The 16,208-nt window shown below is 66.1% G+C and overlaps 1 protein-coding gene across 4 annotated transcripts; it reads left to right on the top strand.

Moving 5' to 3' along the window:
- The first annotated feature begins 4,892 nt into the window (after nt 1-4,892).
- Nucleotides 4,893-15,394, top strand: PDE4C (phosphodiesterase 4C). 4 transcript variants are annotated; one of them, XM_055709770.1, is made up of 17 exons: nt 4,893-4,927; nt 5,462-5,511; nt 6,177-6,391; nt 10,466-10,654; nt 10,732-10,768; nt 10,879-10,943; nt 11,064-11,113; nt 11,684-11,829; nt 11,951-12,044; nt 12,561-12,739; nt 12,823-12,921; nt 12,993-13,157; nt 13,240-13,339; nt 13,429-13,583; nt 13,683-13,805; nt 14,011-14,193; nt 14,266-15,394. In XM_055709770.1, the coding sequence occupies exons 2-17, from the start codon at nt 5,470-5,472 to the stop codon at nt 14,782-14,784; spliced, it is 2,361 nt and encodes a 786-aa protein (XP_055565745.1). In that variant the 5' UTR covers nt 4,893-4,927; nt 5,462-5,469; the 3' UTR covers nt 14,785-15,394. The 4 variants fall into 4 exon arrangements, with proteins under 4 accessions (XP_055565745.1, XP_055565744.1, XP_055565743.1 ...); XM_055709769.1 differs by lacking the exons at nt 4,893-4,927; nt 5,462-5,511; nt 6,177-6,391 and adding an exon at nt 8,086-8,564 and having other exon boundaries at nt 11,720-11,829; XM_055709768.1 differs by lacking the exons at nt 4,893-4,927; nt 5,462-5,511; nt 6,177-6,391 and adding an exon at nt 8,086-8,564 and having other exon boundaries at nt 11,717-11,829.
- Nucleotides 15,395-16,208: the final 814 nt, after the last annotated feature.

Raw genomic sequence — 16,208 nt, 5'->3', positions numbered from 1 at the left:
CTGGAATTGCTGGAGCCCCCGGGGAGGTGGTGGTGGTGGGGGGGGGGCGATGTTTAGGGCTTACAAGGCTCCTCTGAGGCTGGGGGGGACGACTCTGCACTTACTGGGTCTCCTTTAGTAGGGGTTCGGTGTACTTACTGGGCTCCCCTGAGGCTGGGGGGTGTGTGTCTGTGCAGGTGGGGAGGCGAGCCCAGCTGCTCGTGGGGCTGCTGACCCTGGCTGGTGCCTCTGGGGGGGGGTTGTATGTCACTAACACCCCCCAGGCCCTGCCCTGGCACCCTGGGGTCACCCAGGAGCACCCAGCTGGGCTCCGGCGGTGAGGCTGGGCCTCCGCAGCTCCTCCTCAGACTTGGGCAGCCAGCCATGGCTTCCCGGCACCACCATCGCTCCCCTTCCGTGGCCCCCACCTGCGGGGCTGGGTACGGAGCAGCACCCAAGGGACGCACCCTCTTTCCCGGGAGCGTTTGGGGACGGTGGCACCGGTGGCAGGAGGGCAGCCCTGTGGCCTGTTTGGCTGCGGCATGCCGTGCCAACGCCGAGGATCGCCCTGCTCCCGGGGAGGCTGGTGGGAGCCTGGCACACGGAGGTTCTGCCGTGGGGGGTGCGTGGGCTCCCCCCGTCCCGGCTGCGGTTCGCCGGGAGGAAGCGCCTTGCGCCGCCGTGCGGAAGTGTCCCTGTCCCGGTGCGGCCGCGCTGCGCCCCGGGTGTGCTGCTGTCACCGGGTGTCCTGTCCCTGCCCCACGGCTGCCTCCAGCGCCAGGGCTGGTGTCCCCGTGTGCCCGGGTTCCCAGGGTCCAGTGTCACTGCATCCCTGTGTCCTCAGATCGCTGCGTGCCCAGGTTCCCATGTCCCCAGATCCATGTGTCCCTGAATCCCCGTGTCCCTAGATCCCTTTGTCCCTGTGTCGCCATGTCCCCAGACCCCTTTCTTCCTCACATCTCTGTCCCCCCCCCATCCCCAGATCCCTGTGTCCCCATGCCCACAGAACCCTTTGTCCCCAAGTCCGCATGTCCCCAGACCCTTTTGTCCCCATATGTGTGTCCCCACAACTCTCTGTCCCCATACCCCCAGACCCATTTATCTCTGTGTCCCTGTCTCCCCAGACCTCCTTCTCCCCACATCTGTGTCCCCATGCCCCCAGACCCCTTTGTCTCCATATCTCAGTGTCCCCCTTTGTCCCCAAGTTCCCCACATGCGCCACCCCGTGTCCCCACCGGGACCCTTGCCCTCCCCGTGCTCGGGGTGCTCCCACGCTGCGGGGGGCGCTGAGGGGGCGGCGGGGGGCGTGGCGGCTCGAGGGGACCCTCCCGGGGGGCCGGGGCTGCGGCGCTGCCCGGTGCCGGCAGGGGGCGCTGCGGGCGGGGTCGCCCCCGCCTCCCCCGGGGCGGATAAAGGCGGCGGCGGAGCGTGCCTGGGGCGGCGGCATGGCCGGGGCCGCGCTCCGCCTGCTGCTCTGCTGCGCCTCTGCCTTGCTCGCGGCAGGTACCGGGGCATCGGCAGGGGGGGCACCGGGGGGCACCCGAGGTCGGGGTGTCCCGCAGCACCGGGGCGGCTGTGTGCTCCCCGGTGGCACCGGGGAGGGGGGAGACTGAGCATGGGGGTCCCCCGGGGTGGGTCCGTGACCGCTGGGAGTCCCCGGGGTAGGTCCGTGCCCGCCGGTGGTCCCCGAGGTGGGTCCATGCTGTCCAGGGGTCCTGTGGGCGCTCAGGGTCTGTGCCGCTCCCCAGCACCGGGGGGGCCGTGGCTCCCCAGTGGCACCAGGGAAGGGTGAGACTGGATATGGGGGTCCTTGGGGTGGGGCTGTGACCCCCTGGAGGTCTCCGGGGGGTCCTGTGGGCGCTCGGTCTCTGCATCCTGCTGCACCAGGAGGGCCGCGTGCTTTCTGGTGGCACTGGGGATGGGGAGACCAGGCATGGAAGTCTTCTGGGTGGGACCGTGCCCCATGGGAATCTCTGGCGGGTCCTGTGGGCACTCAGGGTCTGTGCATCCCACAGCCCCCGGGGGTCCCAGGAGGCCGCTGGGGGCTCACCAGGCCGGAGGCAAGCACCCCGCTCCTCCTGCTGCTGGCAGCACTGTGGGACAGAATGCGGCCCTGCTGCTGCCAAACTGGCTGGTATTCGCGGCAGTGTGGGTGCTCCGGCACCACTTTGGCACTCCAGTGGCACCCCGGTACCCTGTCCTGCTGTGGGCTGTGCTGTACTATGGTCCCCCTGTTTCTATCTTGGGACCCCAGAAGCCCCCCCCAGTGCCCCGAGGTGCCTCGGCTCACCCATCTCTGCACGGGAGCTGGCACCCAGCGCTGGGTGCTTGGCCCTGGGTTCACGGCCATACTGGCATAGGGTGGCAGCTGCGCGGGAACAGCCCGCTCTGGAGGGCCTGGTGGCTGTGGGGACCACCAGGACCCAGCCACGCTGACCCCCCTGGGTGTTGGCGCTGGGTGCCAGCTCTGCTGTGGGGCATTTTGCTCCTGTGTGCCCCGTGGGGCTGGGCTGGATCTGCTCCTCCTCTTGTGCAAACAGGACTTTGGCAGGTAAGGGCATCACCGGCACTGCCTGGCACACACTGCCATGTCCTGCATGGCCATGGCAGAGTCCCCCTTCACGGCCTGGCCCCGAGGGTGGCTGGTGGGCGCTGCAAGGGCTGGGCTGGCACCTGTCCCTGTGCCATGGCACATGTCCCTGTGCTGTGGCACGTGCCTGCCACCACTGTGCTGCTCTGCTCGTCCCCGGCAGTGCTATATCTGTGCTGTGATGGCTTGGGAGGGTCTTCCTGACCCTGAATTTCTGGGATCCGATATTTGGCTAAATCCCAGTTTTCTGATGCTCTGTTCATGGTGAAACCACCTGGAAAATGAGCCCCGCGAGGCTGGGATTTGGAGCAGGTGCCACTGCCCTTCCCAGGGCACTGCATGCCCCTGCCGGGGCCTGTGTCCTTGCTCACCATCTCTCTCCTCCACACTTTAGACGCAGGACATGGCTTCAATGCCAGCAGCGCGGTGTCCACAAGCAGCTTGGGGACAGCCATGTCACCATCTCCATCCAGTTCAGCCACAGCCACCAGTATGGGGATTGATGTGTCTCTGTCCGGCTCTGACTTGGGGGTGGCTGGTGTGCCTCCATTCAACACAAGCATGGTAGCATCTCCATCCAGCAAAGGGAGCACAGCAGCACCTACAACACCTCCCACTGCAGCCATGGCAGCATCTCCGTCCAGGACACCGGGCTTAGAGGTGCCTACGACACCTTTGGCTGACACCGCTGCAACATTGACTCCAGCAGCACCTACATCTTCATCCACCCCAGCCACAACATCATCTCCCTCCAAGACAACGGGATCAACAGTACCTCTGACACCCTCATCCAACTCGACCATGGCACTGTCCAGGACACCGGGCTCGACTGCCGCAACATCTCCATCCAGCACGACCACGGCACCATCCAGGACACCGGGCTCGACTGCCGCAACATCTCCATCCAGCACGACCACGGCACCATCCAGGACACCGGGCTCGACTGCCGCAACATCTCCATCCAGCACGACCACGGCACCATCCAGGACACCGGGCTCGACTGCCGCAACATCTCCATCCAGCACGACCACGGCACCATCCAGGACACCGGGCTCGACTGCCGCAACATCTCCATCCAGCACGACCACGGCACCATCCAGGACACCGGGCTCGACTGCCGCAACATCTCCATCCAGCACGACCACGGCACTGTCCAGGACACCGGGCTCGACTGCTGCAACATCTCCATCCAACACAACCACAGCACCATCTCCGTCCCACCCAGGTGAGCCCAGCTGCCTGGCCATGGGGCATCCATCCAGCTCAACGACACTGACCATTGGCACCATGGCCAGCAGCTCGGGTGAGAGCCAGGCTTTGGGGGCACCATGCAGGTAGCAGCCCCTGGGTCCCCCCTAGATCCCCTCAGTCAGGGGTTGCGCTCACAGGGTGGGGCAGGTCCTTGAAGAGCCCAGAGCCCCCCTGGGCTGCCCCACCCTCCTTTGGGGGTGGGTGGGAGCTCCCCTGTTTTCCCCCAGCCTCTGCGTTGCAGGACCACAGTCAGGGAGGGTGGGAGGGCCCTGGGCTGGTCCCCTACGGGTGGAGGTGACATGGGAGCTGGGTGCCAGGTCTGTGAGGGGTGGGATGGTGATGGAGGGGGGAGTTGGAGCTGCTCTTGAGTCCCCTCTCGCCCCAAGAGCCACCACCGGTTCTTGGAGCCCAGGCACGAGGCTCGGTGGTGCTGGAGGGTAACGGGGGTGCCCATCTCGCTCCCACAGCGCAGCCCCCCACCATGCCCAGCTCTGGTGTGGTCATCATCATCTGCATCTTTGTCTGTGCGCTGGTGGGGGGGAGCAGCAGTGCTGCTGGTTTGGCTGTGCCGGCGCAACACCCCCAGCTTCCACCACCTGGACGAGGTGCCAATGGTGAGTAGGGGGGGGACGGGGTTTGGGAGGGAGCAGCGGGGGCCAGGCTGTGGGCACTCACTCCGTTCTCCCTCTCTTCCTTAGAGCAAAGCGATGGAGGGGTCTCCCACCACCAACCACACACCCAGGTGACACCCCCCCCCCCCCCCCCCCCCGCCACAGCCGCCCCGGGCTCCCTATGCTGCTGAATAAAGAAGCCGCTGCCTTGTCTCTGTTTTCCTGTCTACACCCTGCCCAGGGAAAACCCCGGTCCTGGGGGTGGCCTTGACGGCTTTTGGGGTCCCCGGCCCTGGGCAGGAGCCCCTGGGGTGCCCCCCGGCTGGGCAGGGTGGGTGCAGGGTGCGGTGCGGTGGTGCACGGGGTGGTGGGGGCCAACGCAGCCCCCCCCGGCGAGGTGGGATGGGAGGGAGCGAGCAGCCAGGCACGCACGTCGCCTTCCTTCTGCTCCGCTGCACTCGGCCGGGGCCGCGGCACGCTGCGAGGACCGGTGCCGGTAAGGGGCTGCGGCCGAGGGGGGGGGGGCGCTGGCGGTGGCACAGATCCCCGCGCTGGGGCTTGGCATCCCCCGGCCTTGGGCTGTGGCTGCTGCCGGTGGAGGCGTGGGGGGCTCAGTCCTGGGGGACGGGGGGGGTTGTGGGTACAAGTGGCCGAGCAGCACCCGGTGTGCCCCAGTTCCCCGGAGACGGTGTGTAACGGGTGCCCCTGGTTGATCATTAACGGGGCATCGGCGGGTTCGGGCTCGGCAGGCACTGGGGGCGGGGGTCCATCCCCGTGGCCTCGGGCCCGCATCCCCCGGGTGGCCCATCCTCATCCAGCCCTTGGGGGCACCGGGGAGGGGGGGGACGACACTGTGCTGGGGGGTCGGTGTGGGGTCCTGAAAGCCAAGGTGGCAGCTGCCACGGCCAAGACCCGGTGCCCATAAACCACGGGTGGGACGAACCAGCGTGTCCCGGCCCCGGGGTGGGTGGGGGGGTGTCCCCCGCTGCAGACCCCCCACCGGCTGCTACTCCCGGAGCTGCCCCCGCAGGGGCGGTGATGCGACGGAGCCGAACGGCGCTGCCCTTCCTGGGCGCGGAGGTGAGACCGGCACCGGCACGGGGGGCACCAGGGGGAACCGGGGGGGTGCCGGGGGGTGTGTGTATGGGGTGTCCCCTGTACGAGCGTCCCAGCGCCGGGCCCCCGGGCAGCAATAACCGGGATGGCGGCTCTCAGCGAGAGTTAATTATCCCCTTAATGGACGGTTAATTATTATTCACCTCTGCGTAATTGCGCGCCGGCTTCTGGGTTTTTTTCCAGCGGGGTCCCGGGGGAGGGGGGATGTCCCCCCCAGTGGGGTCCCGAGGATGGGGGGGCGGGGTGTGTCCCCGGTAGGGTCCCGGGGATGGGAGGGGGGTGTCCCCTCCGGTGGCGGGGGGAGGCGGGGGGGGGCGGGAGGGGAGTCCCGGCGGCTTCATGCGCTGCGGGCCGAGCCGCTCCCGGTGCACCGGCTGTGCCTTTGGCCCCGTGCCCCCCCCACCCGCCCCCGGTACCCCCGGGGTGCAGCGCGCCACCGTGCCCGGCAGGGGGAACCCGCGTGCTACCGGTAACGGCGCGGGACTGGGGGGGCTGCCCCGGGGGAGGGACCCCCGTGCTGCCGTTGGTGGGGGCACACACGGACACTGGGCAGCGCCCCGGGACCGCACCCTGCAGAGCTCCCCGGTACCGGTACCCGCGACCATCGCCGCTGCCCCCTTTCCCCGCAGCGCTGTCGCGATGCCGCCGATGCCGCCCCGTCGGGACCGGGAGCGGGAGCGGCGGTGGGCGCCGTCCGCCGGCGTTTCTCCGGGAGCCCGTTGCTGCCGCCGCTGGGCTGCCGGTTGGCGGAGGCGGCCCGCGGCCCCGAGCCCGAGGGCACCCGGGTGGTCTTCACCATCGAGGAGAGCGGTCCCAGCAGCGGCGAGGAGTCCGAGCCCCCCCGGTAAGAGTGGGACAGTGAGGGGGGAGGTGTTTGCTCGCCCCGGTGGCACCGGGGTGGGGTTACCGGCTGGGGCGCTGCCGTCGGTGCCGTTCCCGGTTTCAGCACCGGTGGGCGGACAGCGGCACCGGCACCGGCACCGGCACGGGCAGCCGGTGCCAGTGGCTGCTGCCGCACTGCTGGACTTGGGACAAACCCTTCTGTCAGTGTCCCCTTACTCTGTCCCTGTCCCCTCTGTCCCCATCACCTCCATCCCCATCATCCCTGTCCCCATCATCCCCATCCCTGTCACTCCTGCCCCCATCATCCCCATCCCCATCACATCTGTCCCCATCACCTCCACCCCTATTATCCCTGTCCCCATCACCTCCATCCCTGCCATCCCTGTCCCCATCATCTCCATCCCCACCACCCCCATCCCTCTCCCCCCCAATCCTCTCCCCACTACCTCCCCATCACCCTATCCCCACCACCCTGTCCCCGTGACCCATCCCTGTCCCCACCCTTGTCCCCATCTTCTTCATCCACATGCCCTGCCCCAGCCGGGTGTCACTGCAGGGCTGGCCTGGCCCTGCCCAGAGGTGACCTCGGTCCCTCCTGCTGTGGCTTGGCCATGCCACTGCGCGGTTATTTTTGGGCCATTCTACCCCCTGGCTCCGTGCCTGTCCCAGTCCAGCTTGCAGGGACAGCATGGGGCTGGCACAGACAAGGGACACGGCTCCAGTGTCGTCCACCCCTTGCACAGACACGTGTCCGATGGGGACAGCCACAGCTTGGGAGGGGACAGGGACTGGCTGTCCTGGGGACTGGGACTGGCTGTCCTGCGGCCAGTCCTGCCCCAGCTGTCCCCAGGGGCTGCTGGCTGCCAAGCAGCCCAGGGGAGGTGGTGCTGCCCCCACCCCACTGTCCCCTGATGTCCCTCTGTCCTGATGTCCCCATGATTGTGCTTGCGGTCCCTTGGAGGCAAGGGGGACCCCTCCACCAGGACTGCTGTCTGGTGGGTTTCGGGGTCCCAGCAGGTGCTGCCATGGCAGGGGGGGCCCGTTGCTGTCTTTCCTGGACCCCCGCCAGCTGCTGGATATTTCTGTGGCCGTCGGGAACAGCAGGTATCCATCCAGCTGTCTCAGCGGGGCCCTGGCGTCAGGCTGGGCAGGCGCCAGCTCCCACGGCCGGGCCAGCAGCTCTCCTGTGGGTGACACTGCCATCAGCCGGGCCTCATCCTGCTGCTTCCTCTCCCTGTTGGGCATGGCCCCAGGAGGGGGCTCGTCACAGCAGCAAGGAGGGGCTGGGGGCACGGTGTGAGCCTTGGGGCAGGTTTGGCTCTCACAGGGTCACTCAGTGGCACTGTGGCATGGCCACACCATGTGTCCGGGATGCTCTAGGCTCAGCCATGTCCCTCAGTGGCACCATGGTGTGTCTGTGCCACGTGTCTGGGATGTTCCATGCTCAGCCACATCCCTTGGTGGCACCATGGTGTGTCCACACTGCATGTCCGGGATACTCCATGCTCAGCCACATCCCTTGATGGCACCATGGTGTGTCCACACCGTGTGTCTGGGATGCTCCACGCTCAGCCATGCCCCTTGGTGGCACCATGGTGTGTCCACACCGTGTGTCTGGGATGCTCCATGCTCAGCCATGTCCCTTGGTGGCACTGAGGCACAGCTACTCTGTGTCTGGGTCACTCGGAGCTCAGCATGGCATTTCACCCTGTGTCTGGACAGACCACCCCTGCCCTTTCAGGAGCAGCTGCCTCCTTGGGGACAGCAGGGTGGCTGGTGGCACGGGGCCAACGAGGGACCACGTGCCTCAGCAGCCGGGTGCACACCGTGCTGGCGCAGCCGGGGGGGACCCACTCCATGTGCCGACTGCTGGAGCCAGACAGTTGTTTAATTTCCCAGGCGCGGGCGGGAGGGGGATGGAAAGTTTCCCGAGGCCGCCGGGGCTGGGACGGCCGCACGCTTCCTGCTCTGCACCAGCGGGCAGTGTGGCCTTGCCGCTGTGCTGGGGGGTCCCTGAGCTGTGCCATGCTGCCCACCGCACACTGCTCGCCGGGGGCTTCGCCGGCGGCATCCCCCCGCAATTCCCCCCGCAATTCCCCCATCCTCTTCAGGAAGCTCCTGATGAACCAGAGCATCCGCCTGCAGCGACGCTTCACCGTGGCGCATCCCCTCTGGTAAGGGGGGGGACGCTGGCGGGTCCCCCACAACGGGCCACGCTCAGCCCCGGGCGGGCGGGAGGCGACCCCCGGCTCTGCTGCCGGGACGAGGTCAGTGCGGACCCCCGCAATGCTGTGGCATGTCCCCAGGGCTGTGGGCCCACAGGGACACGGGGGATGAGCAGGGGACAGCGGGGGTCCCATATGAGCCTGGCAGGCGGGAGCCACCGGCTGGGTATGGCTGAGCATGGACACACTCATTGCAGTGATGGCTGCGCAGGGACCCGGCAGGTGCAACTGGTGTCTGCCCCATGGCAGGGGGCTGTGGCAGGGGGAGAGAGGGGCTTTTCCCTGCGATAGCAAGGCACTGATCCGCCCACCGTGGCACAGCCAGGCACCTCACTGCCCTCCCCACCTTGGGGCTATATAGGGTTTGTTTTGGGGTGCCCCCCTGCCCGCACCCCAGGGTGCTGGTGTGTGCCAGCTCCACCTGTGTGGGCGCCATGGGGATCAGCAGATCCCTTCTCAGCAGCAACAACATCTATTTATAGTGGCCCCCAGCCCCCCCCCCGCCATCCAGCCCCGCATGGTTGGTTATTAATGCCGACAGCCCGTCACTGAAACAAGGGGGTTTAACTTGGCATCAGTCCCATGGCAGGGGCTCGTGTCCCCCCTGCCCGCCCCAGGGGCTCCGGGCTGTCCCCTGGGATGGCAGCGGGGTCAGAGGTGGTGGCATGGGGCCGGGAACAGACACGGGCATCACCCGCGAGGCCGGCAGAGCCACAATGCGGCTTTGTGTCCCCGGTACCATTGGGGACACGAAGCAGAGGCAGGAAAACAAGGGGCTGCGGGACAGCATGACGCGGTGCCTGGGCAGCGCTGCTGCTGCCGGGGACAGCCACGTCGCAGGGACCAGGACCACTGGCAGCATTGCCAGAGTGGGGAGATGCTGCCAGGCAGCCGGTGCCCGTCTCGGAGGCACTCCTGCATCAGGTAGGTGCTGGGCTCCCAGCGGCACAATGGGAACAGGGTGGCCCTGGTGGCACCTGTGCTTTCCCAGTTCACCCAGTGTTCTGGGGTGGCTTGTCCCTGTCCCTGTGGCGGTGGCGGCTGCAGGAGGGGACAGGCGCTGGGTGGCCTATGCGCAGCTTTTCCCATGACCCTGGGGCTAGCAGAGCCAGAGCGGGGGGGGGGGGGGGGGGGGGGGGGGGGGGGGGAAGGGGCGGGGGGGTGTGAGGCAGCTGCAGCCACCACGGGGACAGCACAGGGTCTGTCCCCACATCCCTTGTCCCCCCACGGACCCGCATGGCTGCCAGGTGGCTCTGGTTGGGGTGTCTCCAGGCCACCAACGGCATGTCCGCAAGGGCCAGGGCTTGACTTCCCCAGTGGTTTCTGTCCTTCGATGTCCCCTGGCTCTGTGCCATAGCTGGGACACTGTTCCCCCCATGGGACATGGTGCCCCGAGCAAGGGATGATGGAGGCTTTGGGGCTTTCGAGGACTTGGGGCAGTCAGGGACTGTGGTGCTGGGGACAGGAACAGGAGGGGACGGGCCCTTCCCGGGGTCTCTGGAGCCAGGGGCTTCAGGGCAGGAGGAGGTCCTGTCCCACTGGGTGACATGGGACATCCTGCCTCCGTTAGCTGATGTCACCAGTCCCAGACACTCCTATGGCGAAGGGGTCTGTGTGCACAGAGTTGCACCCGTTCTCAGCATTGGGGTGAAGGAACTGGCAGGCCAGGCTAGCGGGTGGCTGGTGTCACCACAGGGGCCACGGAGCTGGGGTGTGCTGGACCGAGTGGGACGGTGGCACTGAGAGCCTGGCAGACCTGGCGGCATCCTCCTGGCTGCACTCCCGCACCTGTGGGCTGAGGTCCTCAGGCCACCCACCCCGTGCCAGCCTTGTCCCCTCTCCCCTCGCAGCTTTGACCTGGAGAATGGCCCCCCGGGCCGGGGCGTGCTGGACCCCCAGGCCAGCCCGGGTGCGGGGCTGGTCCTGCAAGGCACCTTCCCCCACGGCCAGCGCCGCGAGTCCTTCCTCTACCGCTCCGACAGCGACTACGACCTGTCCCCAAAAGCCATGTCCCGCAACTCCTCCATTGCCAGCGACCTGTGAGTGTGTGTGTCCCTCCCCGCCGAGTCCCTCGGCACCCCTGTTCCCCTCCCTGATGCTCCCTTTGCTCCCACAGGCATGGAGAAGACATGATCGTCACGCCGTTCGCCCAGGTAGGTGCTCTCCCCATGCCCTGGCAATGAGGGGACACGGCCCTGCACCCAGCGCTGGTGTGGGGGTCCCAGGGGGGTCCTCCCAGCCCCAGCCCCCTCTCTGCCCCCAGGTTCTGGCCAGCCTCCGCACCATCCGCAGCAACCTGACCCATCTCCAGGACCGTGCCAGCATCAAGTGAGTTGGCCGTGGGATGGGGAGGGTGAGGGTCGTGCCTGGGTGGGGGACTCTGACCCACGGCAAGGGATGGGGCACTGCCCTGGGGGTCCCAGCTGCTCAGCCCCCCGTGTTTCGCAGGCGAGCGTCAAGCAGCAGCCTGCCTTCTGGGAGCAAGGCCAGCCTCACGGGTGAGTGCCAGAGGGGAGATGTGGGGATGCTTTCAGGGCGAGCTGGCTGTCCCTGTATCCCCAGAGATGGGTCCCACTGGGCCTGGGGGGGTGCAGCAAGTGCCCTCCCAGCCAGGGCAGAGCTGCAGTTTTGCCCTTTGGGATCCATGTCTGGTTTTCAGCAGCTCCTCCCGCCTGGCCGCCCTTCGCGCTGTGGCGGTGGTGGAAAGGCTCCCGTTGACGTCAAACCTTCCATTAATAAAACCCCGGCAGCGAGCGAGGCCCTGCGGGAGCCCGGCTGCCCCGGGGCTGGCTGTCACCCCACGGGGATGGCGTGGCATGCCGTGTGCCAGGGCTGTCATGCGATGGGGACAGCGTGACAGGGCTGAGCCCCACCGCCCAGGGATGCTTGATCCCCAGCCTGTCCCCTGCATCCCCCTGTGCCCCCCTTTGCCCTGCTCAGGGGGGGCTGTGAGTAGCCGAGCTGCTGAGCCCCCGGGCTCACTGCGGCACAGCCTGCTGCCAGGGCTCGGGGTGCCACGGCTGGGACCCTGCATGCGCCCCCGTGCCGGGTCGCCGTGCCATTGGCAGGTCCCTTGCCAAGCTGTTGGGTGCCCCCGGCAGAAGATGCCCACCAGAAGCTCTCGCGGGAGACCCTGGAGGAGCTGGACTGGTGCCTGGACCAGCTGGAGACACTGCAGACCAGGCACTCGGTCAGCGAGATGGCTTCCAACAAGGTAAGAGTCCGTGGCATGGAGACATCCCCCATCACCCTGGGGCCACGGACCCCCCCCCGGCATGGGCAGCGGAGGGTCCTGCCTGCCCCGCGCACTGCTGAGCCCTGCCTGCTGCCCGCAGTTCAAAAGGATGCTGAACCGGGAGCTGTCACACCTCTCAGAGACCAGCCGCTCAGGGAACCAGGTCTCTGAGTACATCTCCAGCACCTTCCTGGGTGAGGACCCCCTCAGGGACACTGCCTGGTGTCACCTCTCTGCCAACAGCAGGGTGGGCTTCGCACCTGCAGGGACCTGAACAAAAATCCTGTGGCACTGGGTGGCTGTGGGGATGGTGCCAGCAGGTGGACCCACTTGGTTCTTGCAAAGAAATTAAATGGAGGGAGCAGGGGGAGGCTTTCCCAGGTGTCCCTGTGAGATTTTCTGCCTTCGGGGTGTCACAACCCTTGTCCTGTCTGGGAATGCTGGTACATACTGGTGCACTGGGGCTGTTGGGGCCATCCCTGTGGCCCCAGGGGGGTGCCCAGGGCAGGGTCTGGGTCCCACAGCAGGTGGGTGGCCCTGTACAGGAGGGTGAGGAAAAGCATTAGGCATCCCCCACGTGGCTCCCCCCTCCCCGTTGCCATGGTGTCGCAGTGTTATCCGTGCCAGCTGACATCATCGGAGTGACCTGGGGGATGCCGGAGTAGGGGATCGGGCTCCCACCCCGCTCACGGCCTCCTGTGACGGCCCAGACAAGCAGCACGAGGTGGAGATCCCCTCAGCACTGGCCAAGGACAAGGAGAAGGAGAGGAGGAAGCGCCCCATGTCCCAGATCAGCGGCGTCAGGAAGCTCACGCATGGCTCCAGCCTCGCCACCACTGGCATCCCCCGCTTTGGGGTGCGGACAGACCAGGAGGGGCTGCTGGCCAAGGTAGGACACAGCGTGGGTGACTCAGCTGGCTGTGGGGTCCCCAGCGCTGGCCACACATGGACCTCTGCCCCTCTGGTCCCCAGGAGCTGGAGGACACCAACAAGTGGGGGCTCAATGTGTTTAAAGTTGCTGAGTACTCAGGCAACCGCCCGCTGACGGTCATCATGTACAGCATCTTCCAGGTGAGCATCCCAATGGGATGTCCCTGTCCCCATGTCCAGATAGGGACGAGCCACCTCCCACCTCCCCACAGGAGCGCGACCTGATGAAGACCTTCCGCATCCCCGTCAGCACCTTCATCACCTACATGCTGACGCTGGAGGACCACTACCATGCCGACGTGGCCTACCACAACAACATCCATGCTGCTGATGTGGCTCAGTCTACCCACGTCCTCCTCTCCACGCCCGCACTGGAGGTAAGCCCTGATCACCCAAGGCCACCAAGCATGTCTGGCGGGGGCATAACACATCTGCAATGTCTTTTTCCGCCATTCCCAGGCTGTCTTCACAGACCTGGAGATCATGGCTGCCATCTTCGCCAGCGCCATCCATGATGTTGATCACCCCGGTGTCTCCAACCAGTTCCTCATCAACACCAGTGAGCTGGGGGGCAGGGATGGGACTGGGGGTGTGTGGGGGACTCAGGTGTCCAGGAGCCATCCCAGGGTGACCAGTGCCATCTTTCAGACTCAGAGCTGGCGCTGATGTACAACGATGCCTCAGTGCTGGAGAACCACCACCTGGCTGTGGGCTTCAAGCTTCTGCAGGAGGAGAACTGTGACATCTTCCAAAACCTGAGCAAGAAGCAGAGGCAGTCACTCCGCAAAATGGCCATTGACATGGTACGGAGGGGCCTGGACCACTGCAGGGTGAGGGGTCCAAGCTGGGGGGGCTTTGTGGTGGGGTCAGGCTGAGTCCCGTTCCCGGCTTGCCCTGCCCAGGTGCTGGCCACAGACATGTCCAAGCACATGAATCTGCTGGCGGATTTGAAAACCATGGTGGAGACCAAGAAGGTGACCAGCCTGGGGGTACTGCTGCTGGACAACTACTCCGACAGGATCCAGGTGGGTGCAGGGATGTGGGTGTGGAAACCTTCCCGGCATTGCAGGTGTTGGTCCTGGCTCCAGCCATGGCTGCCAGCATGTCCCGTTTGCTGCCACCACCCCTCCCAATCCCAGTTGGCCATGGCCAAGGGGGTTCCTGGCACAGGGGTGGTGGCCCTGGGGGACAAAGGACTTTGGGTAAGCGACACTGTGGCTGTGTCTACAGGTCCTGCAGAACATGGTGCACTGCGCTGACCTCAGCAACCCCACGAAGCCGCTGGAGCTGTACCGGCAATGGACTGACCGCATCATGGTGGAGTTCTTCCACCAAGGCGACCGGGAGCGGGAGAAGGGGATGGAGATCAGCCCCATGTGTGACAAGCACACTGCCTCCGTGGAGAAGTCCCAGGTGGGGCAGTGGCGCGGGGCTGGGGCAGGGGTGGCGGCACTGGGCTGGGGGCTCAGCTCTCCTTTTCCCCAGGTGGGTTTCATCGACTTCATCGCCCACCCGCTGTGGGAGACGTGGGCCGATTTGGTGCACCCTGATGCCCAGGAGATCCTGGACACACTGGAAGACAACCGGGAATGGTACCAAAGCATGATCCCACGCAGCCCATCCCCACCACCCGAGGGACCTGGAGTGTCCCCTGCCAGCACTGACAAGTTCCAGTTCGAGCTGATGCTTGAGGAGGAGGAGGAGGGTGAGTCGGACACAGAGCTGGAGGGGGCTGAGAGCCCCTTGGATGAGGACAACAGTGGCTCCAAGACACCAGCCACAGATGACTCTGAGTCGGCCGACACCAAATGCCTGTCACCCAGCCCTGGGGACCAGGACTCACCTGTCACCCGGCCCAGGGATGTGGACAACCGGCGGGCACTGGAGGGGACGCTGCCGAAGGATGCCAGTGGTGGTGGGTGCTCGGTGCCAGGGCCAGAGGGCAGCCAGGGGCTGTGCCTGGACAGAGAGGGCAACGTCACATTCTTGCCCCTGGGCACATAGTAGCATTGACTGGTGGGTCCCCTCGCTGCCACAGGGATGTGGGACTGGATGCTGCCCTGGTGAGGGCTGGAGACAGTGGACGGCAGGCAGTGGAGAGCACCAGCACCACAGGGACCAGGGCAGCCGCTGGGATGTGAAGGGACCCAAAGCATGTCCCTCTGCAAGAGCTGGGCAGGTCCTAATGGGCATGAGGACGCTGCTTGCCTTCTCCCAGCAACTGTCCCCTGCTCCTGCCCAGTGGCCCCAGCTGCTGAAGGTCCCTGTCCCCTTCAGACAGTGGGGACACTGTGCTTCTGCCCCATCACAGCCTTGGGGACATCATGCCACACAGGGCTCCAGGAAGAGGTCCTCCACGGGGCAGGGCACAGCTAAAAGCATTTTGGTGTCTCTCTGGGTGGCCCGTCGCAGAACAGCAGCCCCACGACAGGACAGCGAGGTGGGCAAAGGGTGCTGGTGACAGCCCCCAGCACAAGGAACCTCAGTGCAGCCAGGCACCGGGGCACAGCATGGGCATGAGTCAGTGGTTTATTTATTTGGGGACATGTCCACTTTTTAAAGCCTTTTATAGCTCACTTTTTAATACAAGCCTCACCTAGGTGCACTCACATGCGTTCTGGTGGCTGAAAGACGAGTTTCTGCTCCGTGATCAGCACGTGAAATGCTGCGTTTGTACTTTGCACTGCGGGCCCTGGCAGGTGCTGCATCCCCCTGTGTCTCTGCAGGGGCTGGGGCAGCCCCTGGGGTCCTTTCGGTTTCTTCTTTCACCTTCCAGAGATTAAACCTGGTTTGTTGCCCCACAAACACAAGCCTTGTAAGCGCCTCTTCACCATGCTGTGGCCACGGTTGCCGCAGTCCTGCTGGTTGGGCCAACATCCCCAGTGTGGTTGGTGCCCCTGTCTCCTGCTGGGGCACCAGGGAGGGCCCTGCTCCGTGTTTGAACAAAAGCGAGCTCCTCCCTGGAAACGTCGATCCATCACTGGCAAACACAACTGGCTAAGGTAAATATTTAATCGCCGGCTTGGCGCGGCACAGAGCCCATTCCCCCGCTCTTCCGCATTGCTCCCAACGGTGATTTATATCTGCAAACATGTCCCCACCCGAGGCACTGCCCTGGCATGCGGGGCCCTGCCGGCGCTCCCCCAGCGGCAGCGGGGCCACGGGTGCTGGGTGCTGCTTTCCCAGCCCAGCCGGTTTCCAGGGCTTGGCCAGGAGTGCTGGGGTGCCAAACGGGCTGGCGGGTGGCTCCATGCCATCCATGCCTTGCGGGAGGTGCTCGGCATCCCTCTCCTGATGGGGAGGGGCTGGGTGCCGGCAGGTTGACAGGGACCAGATGTGCTTCCAGAGCTCCCTGATAGCCTCACGCTGCATCCAAAGCCGGCTCCATTCTCTGCCAGGCTGGAGCTGGGCAGGAGCCAGTTGAAAAA

This window comes from Falco cherrug, chromosome 4 (assembly GCF_023634085.1).
Source record: "Falco cherrug isolate bFalChe1 chromosome 4, bFalChe1.pri, whole genome shotgun sequence".
Classification (NCBI taxonomy): Eukaryota; Metazoa; Chordata; class Aves; order Falconiformes; family Falconidae; genus Falco; species Falco cherrug.
Note: the sequence above shows the minus strand (reverse complement) of the source record. Positions and strands in the feature narration are given on the sequence as shown.

Excerpts from the sequence above, each read along its gene's own strand:
- PDE4C (XM_055709767.1), top strand. The coding sequence starts at position 8,086 with ATGGCATTTCACCCTGTGTCTGGACAGACCACCCCTGCCCTTTCAGGA. Across the intron at positions 10,944-11,063 it reads CAGGACCGTGCCAGCATCAA|GCGAGCGTCAAGCAGCAGCC; the intron begins GTGAGTTGGCCG and ends CGTGTTTCGCAG. Across the intron at positions 14,194-14,265 it reads CCTCCGTGGAGAAGTCCCAG|GTGGGTTTCATCGACTTCAT; the intron begins GTGGGGCAGTGG and ends CCTTTTCCCCAG.